The sequence below is a fragment of the Anomaloglossus baeobatrachus genome, chromosome 7, assembly GCF_048569485.1.
Source record: "Anomaloglossus baeobatrachus isolate aAnoBae1 chromosome 7, aAnoBae1.hap1, whole genome shotgun sequence".
Lineage (NCBI taxonomy): Eukaryota > Metazoa > Chordata > Amphibia > Anura > Aromobatidae > Anomaloglossus > Anomaloglossus baeobatrachus.
Window position 1 is genome coordinate 154,789,116 of NC_134359.1, and position 19,428 is coordinate 154,808,543.

Sequence of the window (19,428 nt, forward strand, 5' to 3'; positions counted from 1 at the left end):
AAATCAGCTGACAGGTTCCCTTTGATCCCTAGATCTGTGGCGCCCCCATGTCAGCAGCCAGGCTGCTCGGATCCGGATCCGCGGTGGCTCGAGGGGTCTCCAGACCCGGGGGTCGTGCGGCCACTCAAATGAAGGGGGTATTTACAGGGAATTGTGTTAGAGTTCGTGACGCCACCCGTGGTATGTGATAATTTGGAGTACCTCCGCTGCAGTTGGAATACCCGGGGGTAATGGAATGGGGCAGCCAGGTTTAAGAGCACTCCACGGGTAGGGGGGAATACCCTGGTACTCGGTGATGGTATTCGGGGAGTGCCGTGGGGAGTGAAGGGGTCACTTGTGTACTCACTCAGCCCATTAAGCTGACACCGACAACTGGATAAACCAAAGTTCTGGATAGCGCTGCCGCTGAGGGGAGCTAGTTCGGGTCCCGTCCGCAATGGTGCTGCCTGGTGATCTGTGCCTGCCTCCTGGCACTAAGTGTACTTCTCTTTTGGTCCCGGTAGTATGGAACTTGCCGGGTCCCGCTCCCCACTATGGCTAAGTGTGGGAGCTTGGGATTTTCTGGACCGTTTGAGTGTAAAGTCCTATTCCCCTCGTTGTGCTAGTACCCCAATTTTGGAGCAGGTGGAGAGTGGATCTTGAAGGCTCCATTCTCGTCAGGTAAATTGTCAGGTTGCCTGAAGCTACTCCCTGATCTAGGGTCCACGTACCCTGTTGTGCCCTGGTCCCAGCCCGGTGATGGTGCAAGGCCGCCGGCTGTCCTCCTCGACAGTTACATGCCCCTTGCCATGATCCCCAGTGACCGGCGGTCCAGCTCCTCTAGGCCCAGACCAGCGTCTGACACCTAGATAGCTTCCTAGGAGCCCTGCTCCTGACTTCCTCTCTCCTTCGCTTCCAGCACACTTCTCCTCTACTCCTGACACTCCTGACCTCCCCTAACCAACCCCCCAAGTGCGCGACCCTATTCCACTCAGGCCGTCCACTGGTGTGTCTGGTGGGTGTGGTGCAGAGTGTACCTAGGATTTAATTAGCTGATGTAGGCAACACCATGTAGTTGGGGACCCATAACCAAGAAGGAGGTGGATATTGCACGGGAGGGCAGATTGTATAATACCCTTTGAAAACCTGATAGTCCAAGGGCGTCGCAGAGCTACATAGAAACATTCATATTAATAGAAGTTTTGTGTGATATTATCATTGCATTACTATTACAAATCTCTATATATTATATTTTATTGTGTTGTATTTATTGTATGTGTACAGCAAATGCATTTTATGACAGTGAGATTTCATTTTCAACAGGGTCCACCAGGCTCCCAAGGACCAAGAGGGGAAAGAGGTCCAAAGGGAAAACCTGTAAGTTAACATTAATCATCATAGATGTGTTGTAGAATTTCAGTTTATAGCTAAAATTGTGGAAGAATATAGATTTAATGCTAAAATAGTTTACATATCAATATTGTTTTTAATCTTGATGAAATGGAAATGTGTTACCATTTTTGTAGATTTTGTTTTTTCTCACAGTAGTTTAGTGTTGAGGGTTCATATCGAACTAAGGACAGCATGCGCAGGGAGTGTTGTGTGTTCTCCCTATGTTTGTATAGCTTTCCTTCAAGTACGCTGATTTCCAGGGTACAGATTCAATAGAAAGTATAAGTTGCTTATCCTATGCTTCCTGCTAAATCCGTTCTCCAGTCTGTGTGCGCGCTCAGACATGAGTTGTGTGTTCCTATCTCCCAAGTTGCACATATCTCATGCGGAAAGGGAATTTGAACAATGGGGGTCTTAGGACCTGGACTCCCATCAATCTTTTTGTAATTATAAGGACACTTAAATATGACAAAGCCTTATAATGGTTTAATTACTCTTCAATTTCTCTTTGTGGAAAAAACATGCCCTAGAGATTTCATGTTCTTAAGTTCTTGGTGTGATAACTCCCTCCCGCAGTAACGATAGTGGACAGGATCCATTTGCATTTGCTTCTCATCAACACTGGATGTCAGTGCTGCCTCACAGAGAAGTAGTGAGGACACAATTCCGTGTGATGTTACTGGATGCCATTACTTAATTGTCATTGATCATTGTAACACAAATAAGGGCTTTGATATTACGCTGATTTTTGTCTTTAGTCTTTTTTCAGATATGTTTAAGAATTTATAAAAAAAAAAAGAAAAGAAAAAAAAAGTCAGCAGCAAATATTTCAAACTATTTCTAGGAATTATGTCAAATCTACATTGAAAACTGACTTGATTAGAAAGATTGTTCTTTTACTGTTCTAGTTTTTTATGTGCTTTAACTAGAATGATAACTAGATATTAGTGGATTGATTAGAATTTCCTGAAATTTGCGGTCTCACACCAATTCAAGCATTTTAAGATTAGATTTGCGGTTCTCAAAAAAAATAAAAAAACATTTCCCACCATACTGAAGCATCAGACAATAGGCAAGCATCATTTTGGGTGGTTGCATGGGTTTCACCATAATGCCCTGCAGCTATGACATCTTATTGATTATGAGTGAAGAGAAAACACTAAAATCCTCGAGTGCTCCTTACTCAAATCGAGCAGGGCGGATGCTCAGAAGGGCTCGATTTGAGTAATGAGTATAATGGAAGTCAGTGGGCAACTACACTGTGTGCAGAATTATTAGGCAAATGAGTATTTTGATCATATGATATTTTTTATACATGTTGTCCTACTCCAAGCTGTATAGGCTTGAGAGCCAACTACCATTGAAGTAAATCAGGTGATGTGCATCTCTGTAATGAGGAGGGGTGCGGTGTAATGACATCAACACCCTATATAAGGTGTGCTTAATTATTAGACAACTTCCTTTCCTTTGGCAAAATGGGTGAGAAGAGAGATTTGATGGGCTCTAAAAAGTCCAAAATTGTGAGATGTCTTGCAGAGGGATGCAGCAGTCTTGAAATTGCCAAACTTTTGAAGCGGGATAACCGAACAATCAAGCATTTCATGGCAAATAGCCAAAAGGGTCAAAAGAAGCATGTTGGGCAAATAACTGCCCATGAATTGAGAAAAATCAAGCGTGAAGCTGCCAAGATGCCATTTGCCACCAGTTTGGCCATATTTAAGAGCTGCAACGTTACTGGAGTATCAAAAAGCACAAGATGTGCCATACTCAGAGACATGGCCAAGGTAAGGAAGTCTGAAAAGCGACCACCTTTGAACAAGAAACATAAGATAAAACATCAAGACTGGGCCAAGAAATATCTTAAGACTGATTTTTCAAAGGTTTTATGGACTGATGAAATGAGGGTGACTCTTGATGGGCCAGATGGATGGGCCAGAGGCTGGATCAGTAAAGGGCAGAGAGCTCCACTCCGACTCAGACGCCAGCAAGGTGGAGGTGGGGTACTGGTATGGGCTGGTATCATCAAAGATGAACTTGTGGGACCTTTTTGGGTTGAGGATGGAGTGAAGCTCAACTCCCAAACCTACTGCCAGTTTCTGGAAGACAGCTTCTTCAAGCAGTGGTACAAGAAGAAGTCGGTATCGTTCAAGAAAAACATGATTTTCATGCAGCACAATGCTCCATCACATGCATCCAACTACTCCACAGCGTGGCTAGCCAGTAAAGGTCTAAAATATGAAAAAATAATGACATGGCCCCCTTGTTCACCTGATGTGAACCCCATAGAGAACCTGTGGTCCCTCATAAAATGTGATATCTACAGGGAGGGAAAACAGTACACCTCTCGGAACAGTGTCTGGGAGACTGTGGTGGCTGCTACACGCAATATTGATCGTAAACAGATCAAGCAACTGACATTATCTATGGATGGAAGGCTGTTGCGTGTCATCATAAAGAAAGGTGGCAATATTGGTCACTAATTTTTTCAAGTTTTGCTTTTGCATGTCAGAAATGTTTATTTCTAAATTTTGTGCAGTTATATTGGTTTACCTGGTTAAAAAATAACCAAGTGAGATGGGAATATATTTGGTTTTTATTAAGTTGGCTAATAATTCTGCACAGTAATAGTTACCTGCACAAACAGACATCCTCATAAGATAGCCAAATCTAAAAAAAAAACCACTCCAACTTCCAAAAATATTAAGCTTTGATATTTATGAGTCTTTTGGGTTGATTGAGAACATAGTTGTTGATCAATATTAAAAAAAATCCTCTAAAATACAACTTGCCTAATAATTCTGCACACAGTGTAGAGCATTTTTCCAAATGACCCTAACAGGAGGGCTGAAGGGGCCAGGAAAATCACTTAAATGGATGAATACAGCATGGGACAGATGCCTGGACTCCCAGTTCACTGCTAGGAATCAAATAAAAAAATAATTAATTAAAAAAATGCAGTGGGATCCCCCATAGTTTTGATAACCAGCCAAGGTAAAGCACACAGCTCGGGGCTGGTGGTTATTTAGCCCTTCCCAGTCTAAAAATACCAACGTGCAGCTGCCCCAGAAATGGCACATCGCATTATATGCGCCAATTCTGGCGCTTTGCCCACCTTTTTCTGATTGCCCTGGTGCGGTAACAATCCTGGTAATATTTTTGGGGTTGTTGTCAGCTGTGTAATGCCAGCTGGCATCAAGTCGAGGGGTTGATAATAGAGAGTGTTCTATCATTCACCCTCATTACTAAGCCAGTAATAAAAAAAACTAAAACAAAGGAAAAACTAGTTATTTGAATAAATTCTCCCTCACACTATGCCTTGTTCACCAATTTATTATAAAAAATGTTTGCACAACATTCTGTCGTAGTTCACGATCCTCAAATGCAGTTTTGGCGACTGTGAATAGCAGTAAAGTACAGCTGTTCACAGGTGCCAGGCAGTGACACAACTCTCAACAGCGTTGAGTACAGCATTGAGTCGGCGGCTCTGATGAGAGTTGTCACGACCCGGCGCCTGTGTATAGCTGTACTTTACTGCTACTCACAGTCATCAGAGCTGAATTCTTGGATCAAAAACTACTAAGGAACAGCATGATGGCACAGTGGCTCAGTGGTTAGCATTGCAGTCTTTGCAGTACTGGGGTTCTGAGTTTTAATCCCACCAAGGACAACATCTGCAAGAAGTGTGTATGTTCTCCCCATGTTTGTGTGGGTTTCCTCTGGTTTCCTCCCACACTCCAAAGACATACAACTAGGGAATTTAGATTGTGAGCCCTAATGGTGACGGGGTTGCCAATGTATGTAAAGCGCTGTGGAATCAATAGCACTATATAAGTGAATAAATATTATAATATATTATTAACTTCATGGGAATATTTTTGAAAAATAAATTGGTGAACGAGGGATATGTATTTATTTAAATAAACTATTTTTTCCTTAGTCGTTTTTTCTTTTCACTTACTGGGTAAGTAATGGGGGTGTCTGATAAAAGCCTCTCCATTTCTAACCCCTGTGCTTGATGCCAGCTAACATTATACAGCTGAAATCAACCCCATTAACCTATTACCTAGACTGCCACAACACCAGGGTAATCTGGAAAAGCCGGGCAAAGCGCAAGGATTGGCACATATAATGGATGCACCAATTCTGGGGTGGCTACAGACTGATATTTTTGGGCTGGAAAGGGGCCTATAACCATGGACCTTCCCAGCCTGATAATATCAGTGAGCAGCTGTCTGCTTTAACTCTGCTGGTTATCAAAAACAGGAGGGACATCCACATCAATTTTTTTCAATTATTTATTTATTAGGTTAAACCAGGCTTAAAACACCCTTTAGTGAAACATGAAAGGACTAAAAAAGCAAAAAATAAAAAGTATTTTTTGATATACTGTATCTATTTATCTAATAAGAAAAAAGTGAGATTTGAAGTACTGCAGCAGTCATAGTAATACTACACTCTTCACCTTGGAAATTGAAACACCGAGAAGGAAAGGTTGGGGAATTATATAAATTACAGGATCAATAGACATGTTAGTGCTCAACAAAAGATGAGGAAATAGAAGCAAAATTTTCAAAACATCTCAATTTACTCAGTATTGAGTATAAAATTCATGCAGAAATACACACACTTACAAACCTTCCCTGCAATCAGTGAGCTCATTAATAGTTGTGTGAGGAATGTTCTGCCAGGCTAAATACACTTGGCCTCACAAATCATCAAGATCCACTGTTGGCAGTGCTCTTTACAATTGCTGACCAATATTGTCGCACATGGGCTTGATTGTAGACTGGTGCAGAGATGCTACAGGTCATAATAGCTTGTTTAGAGAAATGGTACGGCTTTTCTTCCAAAAAGTCCCAGGAACTGTTTTTCATCATGGCAAACTCAGGCTGCATGTTGCTCATGCCTCTGTGATCAGGCTGCTTGGCCTAAATGTGATATCGTGGCTTGTAGCATCTCCGGACTTGTCTAATATCAAGCACACGTGGGACGTCATTGGTCGCAAAAAAAAAAAAAACTTCAATAAGAGCATTAAGAAAACGTTTGCATGCATGTAACATGGTATGTTTCTAAGTCTCCATTAGATATGCATTACTGATAATGAAACTTACAATTTTGCAGGATCAGAATGATAACTATGGCTCCTAAACTTAATTTGTTTTAATAACTGTAGATGACAAAAAATATCTTTAAACATTTTTCTCAAGGGTGCGCGGGGTCCTGCTGGAATTGATGGAGAACCCGGTATTCCTGGACAGCCTGGTGACCCAGGTCCTCCTGGGCATCCTTCTATGCCTGGAAGTCATGTAAGTAAAGACAGATGATTTTTTATATTAAATGTGACTAGACACGTAGGGCATTTCCCTCAACATAAATAAATACATAACATACCAATGTCATTCATGTCAGTATTTAACACATAATGTCTCATAATAAGTACATTTAATTACAATTTGGGAACATTGGTAAATTTGAGATTAAAGGGAATCTGTCTGCAGGTTTTTGCTATTTAATCTGAAAACAGCTTCCTGAAGAGATTAACACACAGAATTCAGCGACACGTCTCTTATCACATTATATGCAGTTGTTTACCTGCTATTTTTGTTTTGACTTCAGGAGAATATCACTGCTCAGCTACAGATTAGCTAGTCCGGCAAGCCCCTCGATGTGATTAGCAGCTCACTGGCTATAGACTTTGTATAAAGAGAGCCTGGTATGGACCAGAACAGCTTTCTCAACACTGCTGCATTGCTAAATCTAAAAACTCTGATTGTGCCAGAACTGCTGTACAAAGTAAATGAAGTGATACATCATTGGAGTCATGGGCTGTTTGAATACATCATGCTGCTCTCAGTTGAAGTAGCAAAAAAGAGCTGATAGATTCCCTTATTATTTCCATCTCCAAGATCCTATCCTAATATGTAATAGGTTTAGTGATGATGATGATAATAATAATAATAATAATAATAATATTAGCAAATACCTCCATTTAGAAATGTAGTAAACTTCTGGTTCACTATGTCTCCTATCTCATGTGCAGGGCATTGCAGGACCTTAGGTATCCATGGTTACGACTACGCATATAGTGACAGTTAGCTGCTAGTGGTCATAACCATGGATACCTAAAGACCTGAAATGCCCTGCTCATGAGGTTAGCAACATAGTAAACAAAAGAACTATACCACATTTCTACTTGTAGGTATTTGCTAATACTTTTATTATTACTACACCTCCTATATATTAGGATAGGAACTTGGAGATGGGATTACAACTTTAAATCGTTAAATCTCCTTAGTACTACTTTATGACAAGGTTTATGGCTGAAAGTGCAATGGAACATGAATATTGTATGACAAGATGATGATTCAGTTAAAGGGACTCTGTCAGGACATTTTTGCTATGTGATGTGAAGACAGCATGCTGTAAGACTTAACATGCAGTTTGCTGCCATGTGTCTCTAATCTCAAAGTGTGTATTTGTTTACCTCCAATGTTAGTTTAAGGGCGGCTTTGCACACTACGACGCACATCCGGCGTCACTTGCGATGTCGTAGTGTGTAAATCCTAGATGATACGATGAACGAGCGCAAAAGCGTCGTTATCGTATCATCGGTGCAGGCTCCGACGTTTCCATAATGCCGGTGCCGCAACAGGAACAATGTTGTTCCTCGTTCCTGCGGCAGCGCACATCGCTGTTTATGAAGCCGCAGGAACGAGGAACATCTCCTTACCTGCCGCTAGCGGCTATACGGAAGGAAGGAGGTGGGCGGGATGTTTACATCCTGCTCATCTCCGCCCCTCCGCCGCCATTGGCCGCCTGCCGTGTGACGTCGCTGTGACGCCCACGACCCGCCCCCTTAGGAAGGAGGCGGGTCGCCGGCCAGAGCGACCGTCGCAGGGCAGGTAAGTGCATGTGAAGCTGGCATAGCGATAATTATCGCTACGCCAGCTATCACAAGATATCGTACCTGCGACAGGGGCGGGGACTATCGCGTGCGACATCGCAGCATCGGCTTGCGATGTCGCAACGTGCAAAGCCCGCCTAAGTCTCTTAGCTTTATCATTACTATGTCTGAGCTGAAGTACCACTCCGCCCCCTCTGGGATTAGCAGCTTCTGTCTATGGAAATGTACACTGAAAGCCTGGTGTAGGCGGTGGCAGCTCAGCGAGCCCCTCTACATATAAAAAATAAATTCTTTAATTGTCAAAACGGCTGCAGTCACTAATCTAAGTGATACATCGTTAGATTCAGAATCTCTTGCCTACATTGAGGTAGCAAAAACCTGCTGACACATTCCCTTTAATATCAGTTTGTACAGAAAAATAGCGCTTATTACCAAAATAGAAAATGGACGTTGTTCATTTGATAAAAAGATTAGTCCATGTATTACCAATGGACCCAGAAACATTATGTATTGTACATGTGCCATGTGTGCAGATACGAAGAAGGAATAGATCCGCACTGCCTATGGATTGACAGACAAGATACAAAGATGACGTAGATAAATTGCAGTTTTATTGTCTACATGTTTCATAGTTGTCCGATTTCTTCCAAGGGCATAATCGCTAAGTTTGTGTTTATGCCCTGAGGAAGTTATCGGACGACTCTGAAACATGTAGACAATAAAACTCAATTCTTCTATATAATTTTCATATCTTTTCTGTCAATCTTTGGGAAGCAGAGAGGAGCCACATATCTGTTCCTCCTTCGTATTGCTTCGGTTGCTGGAACATGTGTATCTGCAGCATTTGATTTTCTATCCTACCAATTTTGCATTGTGTTTTTTACACAAATTGGCCAGGTGACCTACTTGGATAAGACCCTATTGCGCTGTTTTCTTCCAGTTTCCATGTGGGGAGATAGAAACAGTGACCTAAAACTAGAAAATATATGGTCAAAGAAATACTACAGAGGACATACTAAGGAGCAGGACAATAGCATTATATAGGCCTTTCTGGTGTAGTAGAAACAATATCAGTGTATCACAGGAATCACTGGAACTGCTTTACATAGTGAATGTCCATATCATCATCCCTAAACAAATAATGTTGTATACAATTTTTTACATTTTTTTATTAATTTTTACACATTAGTCAAATGTAGGTATTTGTAAAGTAGTTATGCAGTATTGTTGTAAAGGGAATCTGTAAGCAGGATTTCTTCACCCAAACTATATGCACTTGTACCACATTAAAATACAAGTCCAACAATACATTTATATGACCTGCCCATTCCTCTGACATCAAAGTATGATATTCCAATGAGGCTGAAAAGTTATTAGTAGATCTGAAGCCTCTGTCACTCCAGCTCTATTCATCTCTCAGGGCCATTGACTCCTACTTGATTGTCAGCTTCTTTGCTGTGTGACGTTGGACAAAGAAGCTCTACAATAGACCTTCATCCTCATTTTCATATCAATTCAAATGCTGATTTCTTAATAATTGAAGAACAGACAGGCCATATACAGATGTTACATGTACATACTGTATACATAGTTTGGGATGTGATATTCTGGTGACAAATTCCCTTAAATAACGAAACAAATAAAAAAGAAAGTCCTCTGTGGCCACTTTAAAGGGGTTGTCCAGTCACACCATATTAAGACCTATTAATGGGATATATCAACAATAAAATGGGAGGATCCGATAGTGATCAGCTGAAACTAGCACTGACAGGAGATTGATGTAAGCACATGGAAAGGGAGCTCCAGAGCACAGATCCATTCAATGGGTAGCGGCAGTTGTCATGTACTGCAGAACCACTGTTATTCCACAGAACAGGAGCTTTTCTGCAGTATTCAGCAGCAGCCACTGCCCATTCAATGGAGTTGAGCTCTGCAACCCGGTTGAATGAGTTTTCATCCATCTACTGCTATAACAGCTGATTCATAAGGATGTTGGTGGTCGGACCCCCACCAGTTTCATATTGATGATTTCTGCTATGGATTGGTAATCAATATGCTGTGATTGGACAGCCCCTTTAACTAGATAAGATAATTCCCACGTAGGTGCCCATTTCAGTCATAAATGCAGGACTATTTCTTCTCGATATTGAATTACTGAAACATTTAGTTTTGTTTTCCTTTCATAGCCATTTTCTTCTCAAATGCAAGGTGGCTTTGATGAGAAATCTGGACTTGGGTCTCAAGTTGGATTAATGCCTGGTTCAGTGGTAAGATATAATTTTCTAGCTTGTTTTTCTTCAGTTCTCAAGAATAATATAAAAGGAATATGTGTTATTTTTGTAAGCCCATTTTGTGAATCATCCTGAGGCCTAGCACTGTTTGTCATCTTCTCCAGCATACCTCAGTAAGGGGCATAATATCTCAGGTAAAACACAGGGCAGATTCTAAAGATTCTTCCGGTGTAATCTACATATTCCAGGACAAATTCTAAGGCTAAGTTCACACACTGCGTTTTTTTGATGCTGTGTTTTTGTGCGTTTTTTACGGCAAAAAACACACAAAAACGCACCGGCGGCAAAAAAACGTGGCAAAAATGCATGCGTTTTTACCGCGTTTTGGTGCATTTTTTGCTGCGTTTTGCTGTGTTTTTGCTCACTGCGTTGTTATGCGTTTTTTATCAGTGAACAATGCCATTAAAGATTGTTGGAAAAAAAAAAAAGAAAAAAGGTCTGATATTTCCTTCTTCAATATGTTCTTCATTCTCCACTAGTGTATGCAGGAGAGCAGACAGCTGCAGAACTACTAGGCTCAGCATGCTCTATCCAGGACTGTATGCTGGAGGGAGAGGCAGTGGGAGCAGAACTACAAGGTTCAGCATACTCCATCCAATAGTGTATGCAGGAGAGCAGACAGCAGCTGCAGAACTACAAGGCTCAGCATCCGCCATCCAGGACTGTATACAGAAATTTTTTGCCCTCCAAAAAAATGACGTGGGCTTCGCCATATTTTTGTATGCTAGCTAGGTACAGCAGGCAGGTATGGGCTGCCCCCAACCCCCAGCTGCCTATTTGTACCCGGCTGTGAACCAAAAATATAGGGAAGCCCTTTTTTTTTTTAATTATTTCATGAATTTCATGAAATAATGAAAAAAAAAATGACGTGGGCTTCGCCCAATTTTTGCGTCCAGCCAGGTACAACTAGGCAGCTGGGGATTGGAATCCGCAGTGCAGGGTGCTCAAGCTTTCTGGGCACCCCCGCTGTGAATTACAGTCCACAGCCACCCCAGAAAATGGCGCTTTCATAGAAGCGCCATCTTCTGGCGCTGTATCCAACTCATCAGCTGCCCTGATGCCAGGTGGCTCGCTGGGTAATAATGGGGTTAGGGCTATCTGTATATTATCAGCTGGCCCTAAGCCCGAAATTCATGGCGTCATGCCAATATTAGACATGGCCACCATGAATTTCTAGTAAAGTTAAAAAAAAACACAACACATAGAAAAATATTTTTATTACAAATGAAACACAACACAATTAGTAACTCCATCTTTATTGAAATAAAGGACCCCCCTCCGCAGTAATCCTGGGTCAAGGGTCCCGCGCCGTCCAATCCAGATCCAATATCATCTGATCGGTTTGCTGGAAAGCAAAGCGATCAGATGATGTGTCAGGTTCAAGGACGTGAATCACATCACGTTTATACAATCAGCTGATGCATCGATGCAAAAAAAAAATACACACGTCTGTGCTGACTCCCATCTGATCGCAGCAGGAGCTTCCGGTAATCAGCTGATGAAGTCTCCTGACGGCATCAGCTGATAGTTTAAGCCGGGCGGGCGGTAAAAAGCTGGCGTCACCGCGAGACTTACTATCAGCTGATGCGTCAGGTGCCGCATCAGGTGACCCCCATCAGGTGATCCACCACCAGGTCCTGCAGCTATCGGACATGCCTGGGAGCCAGCACACAGCCGGAGCGGCGGTACCGGGAGAGGAGCTGGGAGCGGACATGGCACCGGGAGTCTGCAGACAGGTGAGTATGACATTTTATTTTTTCTACTGTTCACGTTTGTTTTTCGCAGCTGCTTCCACCTCCCACCCAGCCATGGCGCCGCACGGGATCAGACATGGCACTGGACGGGAGGTGGAGGCAGCGGTGACGGTACCGGGAGGATTCATGCTTCTATGTTTACTGACAGAAGGACTCCTCTTCCTGTATATGTCACTTTACTACCCACTCCTTGCGTTTATAACTGCGTTTTTAGTCATAGAAATGCACTAAAACGCAGCTATATTTGCAACTTGCGGTTTTCATTGTGTTTTTGAACAGCTCATTGAACTCAATGGGTGGAAAACGCAGTGAAAAACGCAAAAATAATTGACATGCTGCATTTTTGTGGGCACCACAAAAACGCAGCAAAAAAAAACCACTGTGTGCAGACAGCAAAAATGAAAACTCATAGACTTTGCTGGGGAAGCAAAGTCATGCAGTTTTCTGAGCAAAAACGCACCCGGAAAACGCGCAAAAACGCCGCAAAAAACGCACTGTGTGAATTTACGCTAAAGATCTATCCTGTATACTCTACATATTTCAGGACAGATTCTAAAGATTCATCCGGTGTAATCTACATATTCCAGGACAGATTCTAAATATCCATCCTGCATAATCTACATATTCTAGACAAGATTCTAAAGATCCATCCTGTATAATCTACATATTCCAGGATAGATTCTAAAGATTCATCCTGTATAATCTACATATTCCAGGACAGATTCTAAAGATCCATCCTGTATAATCTACATATTCCAGGACAGATTCTAAAGATCTATCCTGTATAATCTACATATTCCAGGACAGATTCTAAAGATTCATCCTGTATAATCTACATATTCCAGGACAGATTCTAAAGATCTATCCTGTATAATCTAGGTATTCCAGGACAGATTCTAAAGATCCATCCTGTATAATTTACATATTCCAGTACAGATTCTAAAGATCCATTCTGTATAATTTACATATTCCAAGACTTATTCTAAAGATTCATTCTGTATAAACTACGTATTCCAGGACAGATTCTAAAGATCTATCCTGTATAATCTACATATTCCAGGACAGATTTTAAAGATCCATCCTGCATAATCTACATATTCCAGTACAGATTCTAAAGATCTATCCTCTATAATCTGTATATTCCAGGACAGATTATAAATATCCATATGTATCTACATATTCTCCAACAGATTCCAAAGATCTGTCCTGTAAAATCTACAGATTTCACTTTATGATGGTATTTAGTGCTCACCTACAAGTTTTCTATTCCTGTGGTTTGCTGAATGGAAACCAATTTGTTTTCATGGTGGAACACCTTTGTTATTATGCAAAAGCATATCCAGTAGCTCTTAATAATATAAGATATAAGGTATATTGAGTGCCACTGGATATGCTTTTGTAGTTATGTTGTTTTCTCGGTTGGCGCCTGTTCACATTTGTGGGAGCTGCTGGTCTGTTTTCTGATATTTGTTTATTTGCAGTCATTTTGTTAATAAGTGATGTTACAGATATATGATATAGATGAAAACAGAAAAATTCGTAAATATTTATTGCCGTCCATAAGTTATTGCAATTTTTAAACATGTGTTTTTCCCATTGTTTTACAGGGACAAGTTGGACCAAGAGGTCCACAAGGTCTACCAGGAGGTCCGGTAAGTTGTCATTTGAGGTATAATATGCATTCTGGGGTTGATCAATATTAGACAGGTATTTGTAAAGTCAGAAAGCAATGCTCATTGTAGCTATTTTTCCACAGACCAACAAAGGCCATATGCAAAAATATTTAACTTGTGCCTCACGGTAGCAATAACTTCTAGTGCCTAGCATTTGGATAAATATGTAGCTTATGGCAAAGTAGGTATGGGATGGTAAATTGCACTTTATATTTATCAAGGGTGCAGTCAGATTCCCGGTACCTGACGATTAGTGATAAAGTATGTGTGCCACCCCCATGTCAACAGCTGGGCTGCTCGGATCCGGATCTGCGGTGGCTCGAGGGGCGTCTGGACCCGGGGGTCTCACGGCCACTCGAATAAAAGGGGGGGTATTTACAGGGGAAATAGTATGGAATAGTTTGTGATGCCACCCTTGGTACGTGGTAAGGTGCAGTACCACCACTGTGGCTGGTAGTACCCAGTGGTGATGGAGTGGGTAGCTAGGTGTTTAACCCCTCCATGGGTAGGGGGGATACCCCGGGACTCGGTGATGGTGACAGGGAGATGCCATTGGGGAAGTATGGGCCAGTTGCGTACTCAGTCAGTCCAATAACGCTGACACAGACAACTCTAGTATACCAAAGTTCTGGACACTGCTGCCGCTGAGGGGGAGCACGCCTGGGTCCCGTTTCCATTGGTGTTGCCTGTTGATCTGTGACCTTTCCCTTGGCACCTTGTTTCTCTGGTTGGTCCCTGTAGCCTGAAACTAGTCGGGTCCCACTCTCCAGTATGGCTAACTGAGGGAGCTTGCTCTCAGGATTCACGCTTGGGATTTCTTGGACTGTATTTGTGGAAAGTCCTATCCCTCTCGTTGCGTTAGTACCCCGATTTTGGAGCGGGTGGAGAGCAGATCTTGAAGGCTCCATTCTCGTCAGGTAAATTATCAGGTTGCTTGAAGCTACTCCCTGCCCTAGGGTCCATGTACCCCGTCGTGCCCTGGCCCCTGCCCGGTGATTGTACAAGGCCGCCGGCTGTCCTCCACGACAATGCCGTGCCCCTTGTCACGATCCCCTGCGACCGAGGTTCCAGCTCCTACCAGGCCCAGACCAACGTCTGCTACACAGAAGGGCAGATTGAACAATACCCTGTGACAACCTGATACACCAGGGCGTCACATATGCATTTTACCTCTGTTGTTTAGTAGTACATTCTGTCTCTGGTTACTGCCTCTATACTGGTAATCTTCAGTTGCTTATACTCACTGGTATCCTGGTACCTGTCGATAATCGAAACATTTAGTTGCTTTTCTACTAATGGTCCAGTATATTGTCCCAGGCCTTAATGCACTTAATACACAGTCAGTTTGGATGATCAATGTCTTTACAGTTGCCTGAAAAAAAGCCTTAACGGGGTTATTTGGTCAAAAATGACTGCGACTTATTGATCCTCCCAGTGCACTCCCTGTGCTCTGTGAGGATTCGCTGTTGACACATGACCACGAGTATGGGATATGCATACTCCTGGCCAGAACCTAACTAGATAAACATGGCCTTGCTTAGTGTAAGTGTATGGCTTGAGGCTGCACCCCATCTTTTGGCCATGTCCGAGTAAGGCCGTGCCCATCTAGTCAGATTCTGGCCTGTAGTATGTATATTGCATACTTGCGATCACACGACTGCCGTTACCAGCTCAGAAACTGTCCGTCACTGAGGGGATTTATAAGTTTGGACAGAGCGACTGCAGATTTATAATCTTAGACTGGACTATCCCTTTAAGTATCTGGGCCGTAATTCAGTATACATACTAAAACCTCCACGTATGATGTGACATTTGTAGTATTGTCCTTTTATGTAGAGCCCAACTGGACATTTAATCTACCAGCACGAATGCATGTCTGATATGTCTGCATCCTATTTAGATAAACCTCTTCAAAGAAGTTTTAAAAGTTGTGCAATAGCCAAATAAAATTATCAGTTTCAAATAGCTAAATGCATTTGTATTATAAAAGTATCTGTTCTTTGCTGCCTGCATGTGGAACTGAACAATGCAAGTCCACATATCATTCAATATTGTAATTGTAATTCGAATATACAATGCTAACTTTTAAGGCCGCTTTACACGCAACGACATCGCTAACGAGATATCGCTGGGGTCACGGAATTCGTGACGCACATCCGGCCTCGTTAGTGACGTCGTTGAGTGTGACACTTACGAGCGACCGCTAACGATCCCAAATACTCAGCAAATCGTTTATTGTTGACACGTAGTTAATTTCCCAAATATTGTTGTTCATTTTGGACGCAAGTTGTTCGTCATTCCTGAGGCAGCACGTGTTACACCGTGGGAACGACGAACAACAGTGTTCCTGCGTCCTCCGGCAACGAGGTGGAAGTGACTTAAATCCGGCTGATCTCCGCCCCTCCGCTTCTATTGGTGGCCCGCTGAGTGACGTCGCTGTGACGCCGCTCGAACCTCCCCCTTAAAACAGAGGTTGTTCGCCGCCCACAGCGACGTCGCTAGGAAGGTAAGTACGTATGACGCTTACAAGCGATATTGTGCGCCACGGCCAGCGATTTAACCATGACGCACAAACGACGGCGGCAGGTGCGATCGCTAGCGACATCGCTAGCGATGTCGCAGCGTGTAAAGCGGCCTTTACTGTTATGATCTTGCATGCTAACTAGCTTATTATATTTTAGATCAGTACAATAAACTGTGCTATTGTATTTGTCCATTTCAGCATAGAAATGATCTTTCCTTTATCTCCTGTTAGGGTGGCATGGGACCTCCTGGCTCTTCTGGAGAAGCAGGTGAACCAGGCCCTATGGTAAGCACAAACAGTCTACTTACTTTTTAGAAGTTATTGTTCAGAAACATTTTTTTCCTAGAGAAAATTAGCTGTCTATCTCTGTGTCAAGTGCTAGATCAGCAATAAAAGAGGGTGTCTGTGCAAGAACACTATATGGGCCCTTTGCAATCCAATAGCTCATCATAATACACAATTCCACCCGCCTTGCAGGTGATAGTGGCCCCCTTAGCTCTTGGGCCCATGTGCAGCTGCACAGGTTGTACCAATAGTATGATGACCCGTGTTCTAGATGTTATAGTAGGTGAGTGCTCAGAGTACATCTACAAGATGTTTATTTATTGGCAAATTTGCAAACCATTACCATTAAAAATATCCTAGTCTTTTGCATCTACAAGAGACCTATGTGCTTCCTTGGTATGGATAAACTCTTTGTAGTCCATCAGTTCTCTTTTTCTTGATAACACACTTTAGGGAATACTAGCAATAAGTAAAAGAGATGTAAACCAGCATTATTTTGTTTTGTAACAAAACTGGTTAGATATATGACATACACCATATTTTTCAGGCTATAAGACACATTGGATCAGAATACACACCTAGGTTTTAGAGGTGGAAAATAGGGGAAAAAAATTTGAAGCAAAAAATGTGGTCATGATGCACTGTTATGGGGGGATTTGCTACTGAAACTGTTATGAGGGTAATGTCCCCTAATTATGTACAAATGTTCTGTCATGCTGGGCCCCTTCCAGGTATATAAGTCCCGCACCATGATATATATGATCCCCATGCTGGTATATATGCCCCCCATCCTGGTATATATGTCTCACATGCTGGTATATATCTCCCCCATCCTGCTATATAAATCCCCCATCCTGGTATATATGATCAGTATCCTGGGCCCACCCTTGTATATATGTCCCTAATCCTGGTATATATGATCCTCATCCTGGGTCCATCCTGGTAGATATATCCCTAATCCTGATATATTTGTTCCCCATTCTGGTATATATGTCCCATGATGGGCGCATCCTGCTTTATATGCCTCCCGCTATGCGCACATATAAAAATATAAACAACTCTATTCACCTTCCCTCCATTTCCCCAGTATGCAGTGTCCTCTTTTAATGCTGACAACTGACTTAAGTGTGTAAGCAAGGCAGTGCATTACGCCCTCAGTTACACACTGACGTCAGCTGCCTCCTAATCTGAAATGAATATTCACTGCTCCCCAGGCCCAGGATTATGAGCATGGGCAGCATTGAATATTAATTTTCTTTAATAGCATACACACATGGTTGCCACAGTCGCTGAAGTAAGCTGGCAGCTGAGGCACTCAGTGTGTCTGCTTTTAAAGAAAATTATTATTCATTGCTCCCCACACCAATAATTCTGCCAATCTCTTGGCACTGGCTACTGTGCTGAGAGCTGGGCAGGGTTGTGTGCATGGGAAGTAGTGAATATTAATTTTCTTTAACAGCTGACTCATGTCCGGCTTCCTGCAGTGGTGATCCGCCTCCTGTGAAACTGCTCCACTGCCGCCACCACCCCTCCTCCCCACATTGAGCCAGGCACAGCCTGACTCTAAGATGCACCTCCCACTTTCCTCTAAAATGTTTTGGGAAAAAAGTGCATTTTATAATAAAAAACTGTAAATTATACCTATGGATCTATGAATTGCAATATTCATGAATGTTTATAAATCTTTTTATTAGGGTCCAGTTGGTCCACGAGGCCCTGAAGGACCTTCAGGAAAGGCAGGAGAAGATGTAAGTACAGTGCTCAGTAGTTACTATATTTCAATATGTCGTAGTTAAATCTTAAGGTTCCCAGATAATAAAATAAAGAATAACCTTAAATTATACAATGTCTGGTTGGATAGATAGTATATTGTGCGTTTATATAATCACACCAGTACAATAGACAACTTTATTATCTAAGGTAAATCTTTAACATGACACCACTTTTATAAGTACAAGTTATATGGCTTTCATGGAATTTAAAATATAGGAAATCGATAAATGCTGATTCATTTCTTTTTTAAAATATAGGATATTGATAAATGCTGATTCATTTCTATTTTAAAATATAGAAAATCGAGAAATACTTATTCATTCCTATTTTCTTAATAAGATATTGATAAACAAAGAAATAAGAATTTCAAGCTTGAGTTTACCTAGTAAAACATTGTATTATTGTCTATCTGTTTAACCAGCTACTTGTCAGCCAGTTTGTTGGTAATATAGGCAGAGAAGAGATGTTTGATTTTTTAATTTTATTTTTTTTCAAGTAATTTTTATCAAGGTTTTATATACGTACATTACACCAATAATAATGTGCTCGCATGGAAAAAAACAACACTATATAGATTACAACAACACAGAAACAAAACACAGGAAAAAAAAGAAAAAAAAGGGGGAAAGGAGAGACTATCTCACTCATTCACAAGCAAGGGAAAGGCAAAAGGGAGATGTCGCTCAAGGCTCTCATTGTTGTTTAAGTCTAATAGTTTCTCTAAGTTAGAGGCTAAACACTAACACTAAACGCTTTTCATACATATAGTGAGTATTAATACCAGAGTTCCCCAACCCCTATATGTAGGACCACAAAGGGAGCCGAAAGAGCAATTTTAATCTTCGTAACTTCA

General features: G+C 41.9%; 1 protein-coding gene across 1 annotated transcript in view; it reads left to right on the forward strand.

Moving 5' to 3' along the window:
* The window catches only part of COL5A2 (collagen type V alpha 2 chain), a 384,888-nt gene that overhangs the window by 235,484 nt on the left and 129,976 nt on the right, over window positions 1–19,428 (forward strand). Inside the window, exons 6-11 of the mRNA XM_075317769.1 lie at window positions 1,303–1,356; window positions 6,579–6,677; window positions 10,462–10,542; window positions 13,928–13,972; window positions 16,749–16,802; window positions 18,497–18,550. Of these exons, the coding sequence (XP_075173884.1) occupies window positions 1,303–1,356; window positions 6,579–6,677; window positions 10,462–10,542; window positions 13,928–13,972; window positions 16,749–16,802; window positions 18,497–18,550 (387 nt within the window). The remainder of the gene's footprint in view (window positions 1–1,302; window positions 1,357–6,578; window positions 6,678–10,461; window positions 10,543–13,927; window positions 13,973–16,748; window positions 16,803–18,496; window positions 18,551–19,428) is intronic.